This window comes from Anomalospiza imberbis, chromosome 6 (assembly GCF_031753505.1).
Source record: "Anomalospiza imberbis isolate Cuckoo-Finch-1a 21T00152 chromosome 6, ASM3175350v1, whole genome shotgun sequence".
Taxonomy (NCBI): domain Eukaryota; kingdom Metazoa; phylum Chordata; class Aves; order Passeriformes; family Viduidae; genus Anomalospiza; species Anomalospiza imberbis.
Window position 1 is genome coordinate 17958408 of NC_089686.1, and position 15076 is coordinate 17973483.

At 38.7% G+C, this 15076-nt stretch overlaps 1 protein-coding gene across 7 annotated transcripts in view; it reads right to left on the bottom strand.

The window, feature by feature from the left end:
• Window positions 1-6312: 6312 nt before the first annotated feature.
• GPR65 (G protein-coupled receptor 65) overlaps window positions 6313-15076 on the bottom strand; it is a 452137-nt gene continuing 443373 nt past the window's right edge. The window contains exons 2-4 of one of the 7 annotated variants that reach the window (XM_068192671.1): window positions 12472-12557; window positions 10704-10799; window positions 6313-7813 (exon numbers count right to left, since the gene is read on the bottom strand). In XM_068192671.1, the coding sequence (XP_068048772.1) occupies window positions 6652-7689 (1038 nt within the window). In that variant the 5' untranslated portion in view covers window positions 7690-7813; window positions 10704-10799; window positions 12472-12557 and the 3' untranslated portion in view covers window positions 6313-6651. The other 6 variants (XM_068192672.1, XM_068192670.1, XM_068192675.1 and 3 more) reach the window with 6 other exon arrangements.

The following is a 15076-nucleotide window of genomic DNA, read 5'->3' on the forward strand; positions in this document are numbered from 1 at the left end:
ATCGCCACCTAGTGAGGACAGTCTCTCAGCTCACTCATTTTACACAAGGCTTCTGTAAATACAACTGAGGTAATCCTAATATTCCACTGCATTTAAGTTTGAGTGATAATGATAAACAGTATTTTGCAAGAAAAATATCCCAAGAATTTAAGGGAAAATATATTTGCTGAAGTGACAGAAACAGGCATTTTCCATAAAATAAGATGTATCCAAGCACAGATATTCCTACCACCTCTCACTGCAATCATTAAGGTGATTACTTTATTGTCTTCAGAATGTATTTACAGGAATCTTAGTGAAGAGCCAGATTTAATGTCTGTGTTGGGTGTCTTATGCCTCCTGCACGGGTAGTGCTGCAAAAGGTCTCTGAGCTCTTGCTCCTTGTTTCTCTGAATGAATTGCTAAAGATAAACAAACTGCATAACTGGCTAAAAGCCAAAGAAGTATCCAGAAGTGGTTTCACTTTTATTATGCCGGTAATGAATTGAAGTGAATGTGCAACGAAGAAAATACAAACCCATATGTACTATGTTAGCAAGTTTTTGAAAGGCTCCCAGCTAAATGCATTTTGCAGGTTCCTTTTGCTTGATCTGAGTGATCAAGACACTTTTCTATTATTTCCACCATGACACACCATGTATAAGTTCTTTCCTGTTAGATTGAAGAAATAAACTGACTATTAAGGTCTAAAAGAATGCATAGCAAGTCACTCTTAAGATTTTATTTAAAAATCAATTACAGTTAAACATACTATATTTTATATTATTTTTTCCTGTCCTACATTTAGTCTTTTAAAATTAACATTGTGAAGATTGTACAGTTATGAACATAAAACACAAGAAAAAGTAAGGGAAAATACACATGAACCTCCAAATTCAAGAGCTGTGACTTTCAGGTAACCACATGAAAGAATTCTGAAGAAAATGTGAGTATAAACACCAGTGAGACAGGAAGAATTGGGGGTTTTTCCCTCAGATAAAGTTATCATCTTTGACTTGTCTTGGCAGAGATACAGTTATGGTGCTTACTGCTGATGAATATTTCTAGACCTTTTTGAAACTGCATATGTCAGGCTTATATAAAATCAAAATTTGAATCTACTAGCAGTGTACTAGGGATCAAAAAAACCTTCAGGATTTTTTTTTCCTCTCTAAATATGTCTAATTTTAAACTGATAAATGCTACTGCCTAAATTTATTTCCTGCGTTCCAGAGAAGTAAATAATTTTCTAAGTGTGAACACTAGACTTCAGAATGAAATGGTCTTCTTAGAGCATGGGGAATTTTCACAGCTGCAAAATTCAATGCAAAGCTACATGAGGAGTCACAGGCAACACAAAGCACCCTTCACAACACATTGTAGTATTTTTCTCCTTGTGTTATGTTATGAGGTCTGAGTCGTACCTGAACAGGGTTTAGACCCTGCACTGGGAGCCAGCAGCCATCAGATGGGGAAGCAAGACTGGCACTGATCATATCAGAGCAGGTGTCCAAGAAATTATATCTTGTATTTCACACATTTCTGGCACAAACTCTGTAACAAATGTGACTGCAACATTGTTTCCCTATACAACATCCCGGATGAAATTTTTCCTAGGTTGGTTGTGCTCCACAGAACCTGTATTAGGTTCACATACACTGAGCTGTCAGACAGCGACATGTGCTTGTTCTCTGCATGCCTGGAAGGAGAGCTCACATGTTTGCATGGGGTTACCATGAATACATTAGCAGTCCTCAATAGTTTGACCTTTTCTGTTTGTTTTTCTTTTTTTTCTGCTGCAACACATTCTGAGAAGGAACAGAAACTTTGGTTTACTGTGGATTATTTGTTGGGTTGCACTGCATGAGGATAATCAAAGACAGTGAAGCCATGTGTTTATGTTCTCTTTCTGAGTACACAATGAATCTCAGGAATCACTTGGTAGGTATTGGGCAGAGTTAAGAGTTCCTTTTGCCCACTAAGAACTACCTTTTTGTTTAAGAGTCCTTGGGTCTCCTGTGGTGAAATGATTACTAAGCAGATGAATTGCCATAAGCCAGACCACCTGTTCAGACCTGGTACCTCAAATTAGGATACTCACCTGAGTCTCACCAGTTCATTTCATTTAAGGATGTGAGCCTAAGGATGTAAGTCTAAGGAATTCCTGATTTACAGGATCAACAGCATTTTCCTCACAGTGTTTCCTCACACATATAATTAAGTATGTGAAACAGAACATAGTATATAGATCTCTCCTTTAGACTGTAGCTTTCTGGATTTAGTACTTGTTGGGACATCTGGTAAGGTACCAGCTATCAGATGAAGGAAACTGGTGACAATCTCTCCAGTCATTCAATATATGCTTGAGATATGACTAGGATTGAGAAGCAAAAAAACTCTGTGCTAAAATGCTAGAAATTTGAAATAAGATTGTTCCTGAGTGTAGCTCTTCATGTGGGGTCAGAAAAAACAGCCATTCCTTTGTCCCCCTGTTGTTAAAAGGAAGGAAGATTTTTCTTAAACAGGGAGATATGGCAGGTAAAGCCAAAATTCTACAAGAAATCAAAATAAAGCTGCAGCAGGTATGAAATAGAGCAAAATTTAGGGATATTAGAACCATCTCTTGCAAAAAGCTTGTGCAAGTCATTGTTTATGTTAAGTGAACTCCAGTAAGTCATTTGAAAGGCAATGTGCCATATCTAAATGATCTGAAGAATCATCATAGAATTATAGAGAGGCCTGGGCTGGAAAGTCCAACTCCAGAACATACTTCTATCTCTTTCTAAGGTATTAAAGGATTTAGGTGAAATAGCTTGGTTACCTTCAATTCATAGCTGAACAGCCAAAACTTCCCTGTGTCAGATTAGGCTAGCAATTTGTTAGTAAACACAGCCATTGTAGTGCAGCAATAAAAGAAAAAAAATCATGAAAAACATATGTGCAATGTGTTTTGCTCTTTCCCCTTATCAGTGCTAGAGCATCACTTATCAGCTGCTGCCTTGGATCAGCCCCACTGGGGGCCCTGCAGGTGCAGAGGAGTTGGTGGCCTTGGGCAGGGGCAAGCTGCCATCTCGCAGGGCTTGGGGACCACCAGGAGCTGCTGTCTGAGGCAGAAGCATTTCTGAGCAATCTAAGGAATTAGATACTTACACTTTATTCTCACAAAGGGATAGGACCCTGGACTTATCTGAGCTTTTTCATGAAGCCTAGCCTATGGGCCAGCCATGGTCATGGTTTTCCTTTATCTTGAAGTGAGTATACAGCACTGCAGGGAGGTACCAGAGGAAATGATGCTATGAAAAACATCCACAGATACCCATGAAAGATGGTCCATGCTATGGCTTTCATAAGCATTGGTGGATTATTAAAGAATATAAAATCTCAGGGTGAAATTTTGTGGAAATTAAGCTTTTTGCAGAGGCTCAGGGTCACTTTACCAACAGAGTCTGTGGTCTCTTCTCCTACTACATTAGGAATTAACTGCCTGTGCACAGGCCAATGCTGACACGGTGCTGCCATGTCCAGCCTTGTACCTTGCTGATCCCAACCTTGCCTTCATCGCTTGGCTTCCCAGCTTGACCTCCGACCTGCCTTGTCACCAGAGATTTGTCTGGTGATCAGAAAGCAACTGGCTACACCTGCTCTTCTGCCTTGCTAGGTTCCATGGTGGCGATGCTGCCCAGTCTGCCTGGCTGACACCCCCAGCTCCTGGCTCACTGCCCCTTGTGGAGCTGCCAGATCTCACTACTCCCTGACACCGAGGTTTAATTCGACTCAATTTTGTTGCTTAGCTTCAGTTTTCATAATTCTTTAAATTAATTCTTAAATTCTTTAAATTAAAAGTCCAAATAGAATTAACTTTCCAACCTTTATGGCATGTGAAAGATTTAAAAATGAGCCACTGAGTTCTTTTTTCCATGAAGTTACAGTGAACTTTGGTTCTGTTTTCCTTTCAATGCTACAGTGAAAGTTCACATTCTGTTGCAAAATGCATAGGTCAGCAGTGGAAAAAATTCATGATTAAGTAACTTGCACTGCTGCTTGCATAATTCTTCCTTCATAATATATAAGAAGGAACTACAAAAAAAAGACCCTCAAATTAGAAACACATACCCACATAAAAACAAAATTCAGTAAATGGAAACAAAAAAGAAGGGGATGTAATTTTCTGGAGACGAAAGCAATAGCCAGAATAGTGACTAGCCACGGGATCACAGGACAATTGTGGTTAGAAGGGACCTCAGGGAATCTCAAATGCAACCTTCTGCTAAAGGGAAGATCAGCTACAAGGTCAGATGTTGCTCAAGCTTTGTTGAGTTGGGTATTGGAAACCCCTGAGGATGGAGCACACAGAGCATCCTGGTGCAACCTGATCCACTGCTTATCAGTTCTTCATAGCTCAGAAACTCTTCCTTATATCAGCTCTGACCCTTCTTGCTTCAGGTTTTATGCATGATTTCTTGTCCCTCCTTGTCCTGTTTTCAGCTCAGGTAGAGTTAAGTTCCTTCCAATAGCTGTTACAGTGCTGTGTTTTGAATTCAGAATCAGAATGATGTTGATAACACACTCATGTGTTTTGGTTTTGTCAAGTATTTATCCTAAGTAAAGGACTTTTTTCTTGTCTCATGTTCTGCCAGTCAGGAGGTTTGCAAAAGAAACTGGGAGGGGGCTTAGCTGGGACAGGTGACTTGAACTGGCCAAAGGAATATTCCACACAACAGAATGTCCTGCTCAATATATAACCTGGGGGAAGTTACCCAGAAGAGTGGCTGATCGGGGTTCAGGAAGTGGGGTCTGGTATTGGTCAGTGGGTGGTGAGCAATTGTGTTGTGCGTCACTTGTTTTTTCCCTTATTATTATCATTATTATTATAATTGACTATTATTACTACATTTTAAATTTACTTTTGATTATAAAACTGTTGTTAATCTAAACCTACAATTTTTACTTTGATTCTCCTTTCCACTCCACCTGTCTGTGGGGGAACAGAAAGGGGGCTGAGTGACTGGCTGCATGGTCCCTAATTTCCAGCCAGGCTTAAAACACACCACTCCTGCTACGAGCTCTTGTGATGAGCTTGGCTCCATCTTCTCAATACCCTCTGCAGGACTGCAAAGCTGCCATTAGGTTCTCTTCTCCAGGCTGAACAAGCCCAGCTTGCACAGCCTGGCAAGGTCCCATTTCAGACTGTGAAATTAATGGAAAGTACAGACACACACAGCAACTCATGAAAACAACAGAAACGCTCTTTGCAATGGAGATTTTTTTAATTTAATCACAGAGGCACACTCTAATAAGAAATATCTTATTGCTTGTGACCACTTTATGCACATCCTCCACACATAATGTCAGACAGAAAAGGGTGCTAAAAAGTGCTGGTGAAAATCTTTCCACCACACAAATTTGCTAGAGCGCGATTCTTGTTTTTTTTGATGGAAAGAAAAATTCTTTCTCTATGAAATAAAAAAACCACCATAACCAAATATTTTTCCTGGGAATTGAGCAAAAGTAAAAAGGTTGGAAGAATAGAAAAAAAATTAATGTTTTAACTCTTTTCAGAGGGTCAGGTGTTTGGATGGGATAAGAAACCAGGGAGCCAGGCAGCTGTTTCTGCCTGCACATGAATAGGTCCCTGAATTAACAGCTGCTCTTCTGATTTGTGCTAACACCAACTTTTTCAAAATTGTGTGGGTTCTTTTGCTTTCATTCTTACTGTTTTTTGGTACATTCATGCTCTCTGCTGGTTTGCCAGTATTGCTAGCTGGATTGTTTAATTTTTTTAAAACTGCCAGACTGAGAGCCCTGGAATCTCTAGCTGAGGCATCTATGCGCGGTTAAGTAAATGTCTGCAAACATTACTCTATTGAGTCTGAAAATGGAACCACACTCCAGATTTCAGTCATAATAAGCAAGTCTGAAAGCTGGCCCTTTACATTGCTGAGATGTGAAACCTCACCTTTCTATCCTTCTCTTCCTCTCCTGCATGTATCAGGAAAAGTTTCATCCAAATTAAAACACTGGTGGCTAGAATTTGTTTCTTTATAGGCACTTGAATTAATGAATCTTCAACTATCTGAAACCCAATACTGGTATTGTAATGAAACTGCATACATACAGCTATACATTAGAACACATATTTTTCATGGAAAACAAAAGCTTAAGGGCAGATAAGTGCCTGTACATAGGAGGTAAACAATTTTAAGAAGTGTGTGATCTTAGGGCTATGCTAAAGAAAAATTGGAGTCTTTAATGAAACACAAGAACCATCATAGCAGCATAAATAACAACATGAAATTTACCACACTCCCTCTGTCCGGTCCTTTGCTAATCCGTACAAAGACTTCAGCCTGTGCATTGCAGCAGGCTGGCTGCAAGAGGAGACAGTCCTGTGGGGGATCCTCAGTAATTCTGTCAGCATGTCACAGCCATCCTTCTTGACTGTGTGTTTGTTTGTTGTCACTGATTTATATACCACACGTGATTTAAAGATATGTGTTTATACTCCATTGATTTCATTGACCCTATAGTAAATTCTTATTGGCTCCAGCTACTGGTTTTGCTTAGACTGGTACCTCTGACTTTGGGGCATTTCCTAGGTACACAAGTTCCTAGGAGAACAATTTTTCTTTCTTTTCCTTTTAGGTTATCCAGTTTTCCTCTGCATGTGCCCATTCAGGAAATTTTGACAGTTTGTGTTTCACAGGAACTTCTGTAGGTGATCAGTGCAGTGGTTTTTGTAGCAGAGCTGCATGGAGCATGTCCTTTCACTTGGTCTTCCCCACGCTTTCGTAGGCACAAGCAACACCTGAGCAAATTCACTATCTCTGTTCGTGCAGTTTCACTCACAAAGCAGTACAGAATGGGATCCGCAATGCAATTCAAACTTGTTAAGGCCTGTGTGATTCTGTAAACCTTATACATCAGCAACAAAAGCTGTGGGTCAGAGATGGAAGGCTCTTTGATGCTGCGGATAAGCAGTATAACATGATAAGGAGTGAAGCAAACAATGAAACTAACTGTGATGTTCACAATAAGTTTCTTCACTTTTTTCTTTTCTTCATCTACTGTGGCCTGGTTATACCTCACTACTTGGTAGATTTTATGGTAGCAAAACACAATGATTATCAAAGGGACCAAGTACCCTGAGCATATCCGGAATAAATTTATGTTCGCCTGCCACCTTTCCAGGGGGTAGTTATCATAGCATAATGTATGATTAGTGAAATTGCAAGGATCATTGAATACTTCTTTGTACACCAATATGACTGAATTAAAGATGCTTTCCAGAAGCCAAACAATAATGCTGATAATCAATGAAAATCTTCTTGTGCGCAAGTACTGGAGCTTCAAGGGGTGAACTAATGCCAGGTACCTGTCAAAAGAGATGCAAGCAAGGAACGCAGTGCTGGTGTAGAAATTCATATACATAAGGAAGGCAAAAATCTGACAAAGCAAGGCAGAGAGTCTCCAGTCATCTCCATGCCAGGCATAATCAATCCACAGAGGCAGAATCAAAGAGTACAAAAGGTCAGCCAGAGACAGGCTAAAGATGTAGACTGCTAACTCATTCTTTTTCCTCACCTGAATGCAAGATGCATAGAGGGATATACAGTTGATGGGAATACTGATCATCATCACAATGCTGTACACAAATGGAAACAAATACTTATCAAGGGTGTGATCATCATGGCACTCAGTGTTGTTGTTCATTGTCCACCCCAGTAGTATCCTTGAGATAATTCCAGCCTGGGTGCAACAAAACCCCCTGTTGTAGTCTGATGGGCTGTCATCTGTTAGTTCTTCAGGACCTGATTGACAAGATTCCAGCTTTCTGCTACCAAAAAGGAAAAATGTCAGCTATTACATTTCTGTCGTTTTTATGGGATTCTTGGTGTGTGCCTTTTTTTTTTTTCTAGAAGAAAGAAACTGGTTTTAGGAGATCAGAGGATGTTAATGCTCCTGGAGTTAGGAATGCATAGGAAGGAGAACCCAAAATCTAAGGTTGTCAAGGTCACTTAGATGGAAGCTTCCACAGCAGAAGTAGGATGAGTAGTTAAGACACTTCTTCTAGGAGTGGGGTGGTGTCCTGCAATCCTGGGTCTCTCTTGTGGGAGAGTTAAAGGAGATCAGAAAGTGGACCACAAATAAAATAACATATGTGCACTTTCTATTATTATGGTGAGCACTGCTTTGGAAATATGAATATGGCAGATTTCTTATTTCAAACAACCTCCTCTCCACTAAGGCAATGGAGAGAAAAGGATAGAAATATAGGGATTCAGGTACTGCTGGATGTTAGGATCTACTCAGAAGAGGAAAATTTGTGTCTGGAATCTTTCTGTATTGCAAATCAATCTTGTCTTTGCATCCTCACACATCCCTGCTTCCTCTCTCCTCCTTTGTATGTCATCCCACACAAACTTGCCATCAACTGTGCTGTTCCAGCAAGGCTTACTGCATGTACCAGAAACCCTCGTGTGAAATTCGCCAGGCTATTGGGCTCCTGCATGCACATGACAATCTGCTGGGTGTCCCTTTGAACATGTGAGGTGGAGACTGAGCAGAGTTTTTCACTAACACTTCTTCTCTCTAAAAATTGCAGTTGTGGTGCATGAGCTTATAAAGCCATTAGCAATTAAACTTTTCTTAGTCACTTCCAGGACTGTGGTTATCAACAGCTTCAACATGAAAATATCAGTAAAATGGCAGCCCTGACTAAAGCAGTGGGACTGGAGGTGTTGCATGTGTGAGTCTTAGGAACACATAGAAGACCTGACCTTTAGAAAAGGTGAAGAAAGTGTAAGAAAGGGTGTACAACCGTAGGTGTGAGACAGCTGGTACTCACTGATAGTATCACAGCTCTGACACTTGACAGTTCCCTTATCTAGAGAACTAATTGTTACATTCAGGAAGTACAAGAATGGAAAATATTGGTTGCAGACCAGTTATACTGCCAAATATGCTAACTGCTTGAGAGACTGCTGTAATAGCTAATCTGTGCTTTGAGCCTGGACTGCAGCAGAGGAGGTGAAGAGGCTGAAGAATGAGTAGGTTGCAAGATAGCACGTCTACAACTGTTCTCACATGGGAAAGAACTCAAACAGAATACATCTTGTGTGCAGAAACTTTCCCATGTGGTAAGAAAAATTCAGCCTTTTATAGGTTTGGTGTGTTTGTGGGTTTATCAGAAAAACTCAAACAGGTTTATTGCCTGTGCTGAGAGGTTATTATATGGATCTCTTGTCCACAAAAAAGCCCCTTTCATTATTATTCATTAAAAAAAGGAACAATAACAAAACTACCCAGAAAGCACATATGCAATTTTACCTGCCACTGCCTTATTTGATCAAGTTGCCTTAATTATCAGCTAGAGCTAAACTTACTCACAAGCTTGAAAGCCAAGGAAAATTTGTGAGAAGGACTTGGCAATTTGGTCCATTGAGGAACCTTATCAACATGAAAACTAATTTTTAAAAAATGCAGTGTCTATATTTAAGATAAATATAAGATGTCTGCATTTCAGCTTCGTTTCATAAAAGCACACAGTAAATAGGGCATTGCAACCTTATCAGTACAGATAAGTATCACAAAATAAAAATCTAGCTCTAGAAATTGGATCAAAGGGTTTTGTGACACACTTCTCACCAAAGAGAAATCAAATGTATGCAGACAGACCAGATGAATCAAAGATAAAATACCTACCTCTTCTCCTAATCACACTTTAGCATCTCTTTTCCTGTGACAGGTCTCTTCATGTCTAAGAGGGAAACATGCCCTTTCAGAAGCATGTGTGTAATGCAGCAAGTGTATGAGGCAGCGTTTCCTGGTCTCGTGACTGAGAAATTGGAATTCCTTCTCCCTCCTACATAAACTCTTTATCTTTTGTTAGTTAACTTCTTGTATTACAGTTTTACCATCCTTGTAAGCTCCTAACTTTTCTCTTACTACCCACAACAGCTTATTTTGTATCTACTCTTAGACCAGCATACTAATTTCCTCATACCACTTGGGTTTTTTTCAGCTTTATAATTTTAGCTCATTGTTTCTAAGAATTTTGCTCTGTTTATCTTACTGATCATAAAGTAAAACACTTGTCCTTATATTGCTCTTACCTGAATAAACCACACGTTCTTTGGGGCAAGACTTTGCTTTGCTCTTCTGCCAACTGTCTTAATGAACTAATATCTGAAAGTGTAATTGGCTAATGGCAGGCTGGGACACTAAAAATGAAATTCAAAGAAGTCAGTTGAGACTACATGAAAATTGTCACTTCAGTTTTGTCTGTCCTTCATATTCACAAGTCACTGTGCCCCATTGCTTTTTTTTCTTCTTAACCAGTATGTTCTTTAGTTCCCATGAACACAGCCCAGGAGGCCGTGCAGCATTCCCAGGTAATCCATGTCCGAACTTTGATGACACATTGATGGTACTTACATGAGGACATGCTTTCAATGATGGTAATAACGAGAAGAGTGTCATTCTGGCACGTATTGATGACCTATACTTAAGTGTGTCAAAGAGCCAGCAAATGAAGCTTACCACAACGCATGCTGCAGTTTCTTGCCCAGAAATATAAAAGCAGAAAGCACCACTTTGCCCTGATTACAACACATTTCACTCAATTTGCTTGGGGCCTCATTTCAGAGGAAGTAGTCCATATCACACTTTCTTGCTGAGTTGTTTTTTTCATAATTAGGACTGTAATGCAAGATGATTTTTCTTACCTGAATGCATGATCTGAAGCATTCCCAGGTTTTCTCTCTGCTACCGAGCACACCTGCTGGCTTTGCCTAGGAGGATGGTATTGGCTTACAGCTATTCTAAAAAACAATATTTGATTATTTTCCCCAACTATATATTTTTTTTAACCATCAAGGAATTTTGGTTTAATGATATGGTCTAATGGTTTGATTTTCATGGTCCAAGCCTATTGTGGCTAATTCCATATACTTGTGACTTATTTTGACATCAGATGTTTCAAATAAAAAGAAATATAAAAATTAGTAACAGCAATTCTTTCTTTTAGACATATTATTCAATTATTACCACAGTTCTTGCCTCTGTCATTTGCTACAGAAAACCCACTGTACAGGAATTCTGAAGAGTCAGTAAGACAAAAAAATTAGAGAAATGGACTAGCAAATGTTATGCTTCAAGTACCGTATGAAAACAAGCCTGTAAAGGAACTCCATGAGATTTCCTAGAGAAAAATAGTCATTATATACTGGATTTCTATCAACACATTTCTACAGTATCTTCTTCAGGTTCACAGAGAGCTTTATGTGGTCTCTCCATTTATGACATTTTGAAAGTTACAAAGTTAAATTTTCATAAGCTTAAATACAAAAGGATATTCTATACTGCTATCTGCAAAAAACTCTGTAAGGGAAGAATGGAACAATGCTGTGAGAGGTAGCGCAGTAGCTGCTGTACTGATGATACTGTATATCAACCATAAGATGGAAAGATAGATTGTTTTCCTTTTTCTCTTTAAGCAATTTCAACAAAGTAGATTGCTTTGTGTTCTCAAAATAAGTTCTATTGCCAAGTTGAGTTCTTCAAGTACAGGGGATGTTCCATAGCTAATTTTTTTTACCTAAGGAGCAGATCTTACAACTCAGTTCTGAAAAACTTCACAGTTTAGTAAAGTTGAAATATGCCTTTCAGAAACATGGACTTTTTTGCTTAAAATTAACAGCAATTTTCCTCATACAACATTAAATTTCACCCACACTTCTCCGTGAGATTCTGTAGCGACTCAAAAAAGTCTAAAAGAGCTCAGCCTTTTTAACTTTAACATATAATTTACAGACTGTTTCATTGAGCACAAACATTCACTTAATGTGAGCAAATAGGAAAAAAAACCCCCACGTTTTTTAGAATGTAGGCCATGCAGGCAAGTATTATTTTGCTATATCATTAAGTGCCTCATGTTTTCCTCTATGCATACAGAAAGATGTACAATATATTTTCACATACATGATACATGGCATTCAAATAAACTATTTTTACCAGAGCTTATTTTTCTGCTAAGTTTTGCATATTCCTATAAATAGCACTGGGTATCTTAACAGTGTCTGAAAATACTGGAGAACACTAATAGAAGAGTTACCAGAACCCTCTGTGAGTCCTGAGACACATTTTGCAGTGATGGAATAGCTCAGAATGTTGAAAATTCATCCCCAAATACAGTTCTACATTCTTCCCCCCTTTTGTAATCAACAGTATTTTGATCAGGGCAATGCCATTACAACAAACATTGAATCAAGATTTCTTTCGTAATCCTAGGCACATCTTTCCTAATTCAATCTTTTGATGTCTTTTGCCTTAGTCTCATGTTTTGGTTGCACTGGAATTTCTCCCAAAGCAATCTTTTCCAGCCCCTTTTGTGTCCCTTCTGTCAGATGTATGATGCCAGCATCCCATCAGGGAGAGCTAGGCTGAAACCTGTCCCAGAATGTTGAAACCTGTCCCTGGCTCCTGAGCACTTACCTTGGCCGCCACGTGTCCCCGTACAGTGGCTCCCGTTATGCCATTGGCACTGTAACCCGTATCTGCTTCTGAGAAAGTGTCTGCTTCTGCTTCATCAGATACAGAGACAGGAAGCTGCTCTTAGAGAAACAGGCAGCAGTTCACACATCTCTTGGTTTTGCTTCCTTTTTTTTTTTATTGTCCCCAATTCCTTGTTAATCTAAGCTTATCCATGAGAAAAAAGATGATGAAAAAAGGATGGAAGTAACCTCAGTAGATATAGGAATACTTTTTAGAGAGTTTATAAAAGTTTAATTTAAAATATTGACTAATTATATGAGCGTAGTATATTATACACCCCTTATCTAGGAGACATTATGTTCTGCAGAGGAACCAATCCACAGAAATGAAATGCTGTGTTTTGCTTGTGTTTACTTGTATACGCTCAAAATCTGTATGTGTTTTGTTGACTGAAGGAGCTCACCTGCCTTTCCCTACAAACTGATCACAGAATCAAGTCAGAATCCACCTCAGAAGAGCTCAGAAATGTTTTACAATGACTTTAGGAGTTTATGGAAAAGGAATGAAGTATTTTTAGAATTTATGGGAAGTTCATGAGTAGTTCTAGTTAACAAACGATAATAGCATTTCATGCACTGCGACAGGTTACATATTTATGTATTTTTATATTAACTGACTCTCAGGTTGGATGCAGTTTTCAGAGGAGTGATTCTTTTAAGAAATAATTCTATTCAATTAGACCAGTGGAAAGTTGTTACATGAGCATGGTTCTCTTCCCCCTCTGTGATCTGAATAATTTATAGCATTTTTTCTTAGATTCTGTTTGGAACAATACAATTCTGCTTTAAGAAAGTGGGTACAATTTCACTTGAAATGTCCATCTGTTGAATAACACCAAAACTGTCCGGTTTGATGATTCAGATGCTAAGGAGAAATGAAAGAGAACAAATTGAAAAGTTCTAAAATTGAAGCATACTGACTTCCTTGAGAATAGCAGGCAGTCCTATAATATTTAACCACAGTATACAGAATTTGGTTCCTTTTTTTTAGTCAGTGTAAATTTTTCATCCACAGTTTTTTACTGATCTGATTGTTACAAGAAGCCTAAACTACCCAATACTTGTGGCTGTTCTCAAACTGTTACAAAGCCCCTTCCTGTTTGGTGAATGGAAGATCACTTAGATAAATTTCTAAAATAAATTTCAGTCACATCTTCATTTTCACTGAGGGAAAAGTCATTAGACGAAGACCTGTTTCATCACTTTCCATGTGCTTTTTCCTAACATGGTACCTACTAAGTGTCCAGTTGGCTGGTTCTGGTGTTTTGTTGAGCATTCCTATAGTTTGCTAAAGAAAAACCAGCTCTTATAATTATTAGAAAAAGAGAAAGAGTTGGAACATTTCTTCAGCTTTTTTCTGTGATGACAGCAGAATTGAAAGATCAGAGGAAACAAGAGAGGACATGATGCTTTTTATGCATTCTGGAAGTAAAGCTGTATGTTGAAATAAATTCTTAATTGTGTCTATATGCAAAACCACAATTTTCCAGGGTTTTTGTGAGATCTGGACATACACAGTATCTCAGATCAGTCCTCCAAGAACAACACGTATTATTAGTATTTGATGAGAAAAAAAACCCCAACCCTGAAACAGAAAACCATTAACAGTGGAAAACTATCTTATCTAGAAAAGAAGCAACGATTAAGTCCTCAATAAGTTTATTCGTTAAATTTGACTCTACAAAGGATCCATGAACAAAGGTGTTGTCAGGAAAATTAATCCACAAACATCAGAGGTTTATGTCCAAAAAGGAGACAGAGGAGTCCTGTAACTTTATTTAAATAAAAGGAGAGGTCATGGGGCATTCCCCATGGGGACTCTCAAATTTTTCAGGGGATGTAGCCTCCTTGTTATCCCAATTTCCTGGCCACATTTCCCTCTCTCTCTCCCCGCTGGCTGAGGTACTTGAGAAGTACAGACTTCCTGAAATGCATAATACCCCTTCTAATGTATACCCCCCTCATTTTTCTTTTTCCTTGTGTCTCTCTTCTTTTTCTCTAAATCCAGACATGTAGAACAGTCTTCAGTGAGTAACAGTGTGTGTCAATTAGTGGAATTCCTATGCAATTCACGGTTCCCCCCACTGCTTCTTTCAGTTCTCCATATCTGGCCCATAGTTTGTTTGTAAAGACACCTCCTTCTCACTCCTTTCAGTGTAAAGAAAAAAATGGTTCAACACAAGGTCAAGATGCAGAATAAAAGTTGACAGAGTCACACCAAAATATCCCTTTCCTTCCACCAAAACAGATCATGATAATGTTTTTCTGTACCAATTGAAAAGGGTGGGCACTCAGCACACAGGATTGCAAATACGAGTTTTGAAAACTGACAAATTTTCACTTTTGTCATTTTTGAATTTTGAAATTTTGAAAATTTTGAAATTTTGAAAACTGACAAACAGCACACAGGATTGCAAATACGAGTTTTGAAAACTGACAATTTTAGGGTCTTGTGAATGAATAAGAGAGTGAATTTCACAGCTGAAGCCTTTTACATGAAATAAATTGATGCATTAATCAATGAAACTAACAAAATTAATCAATTA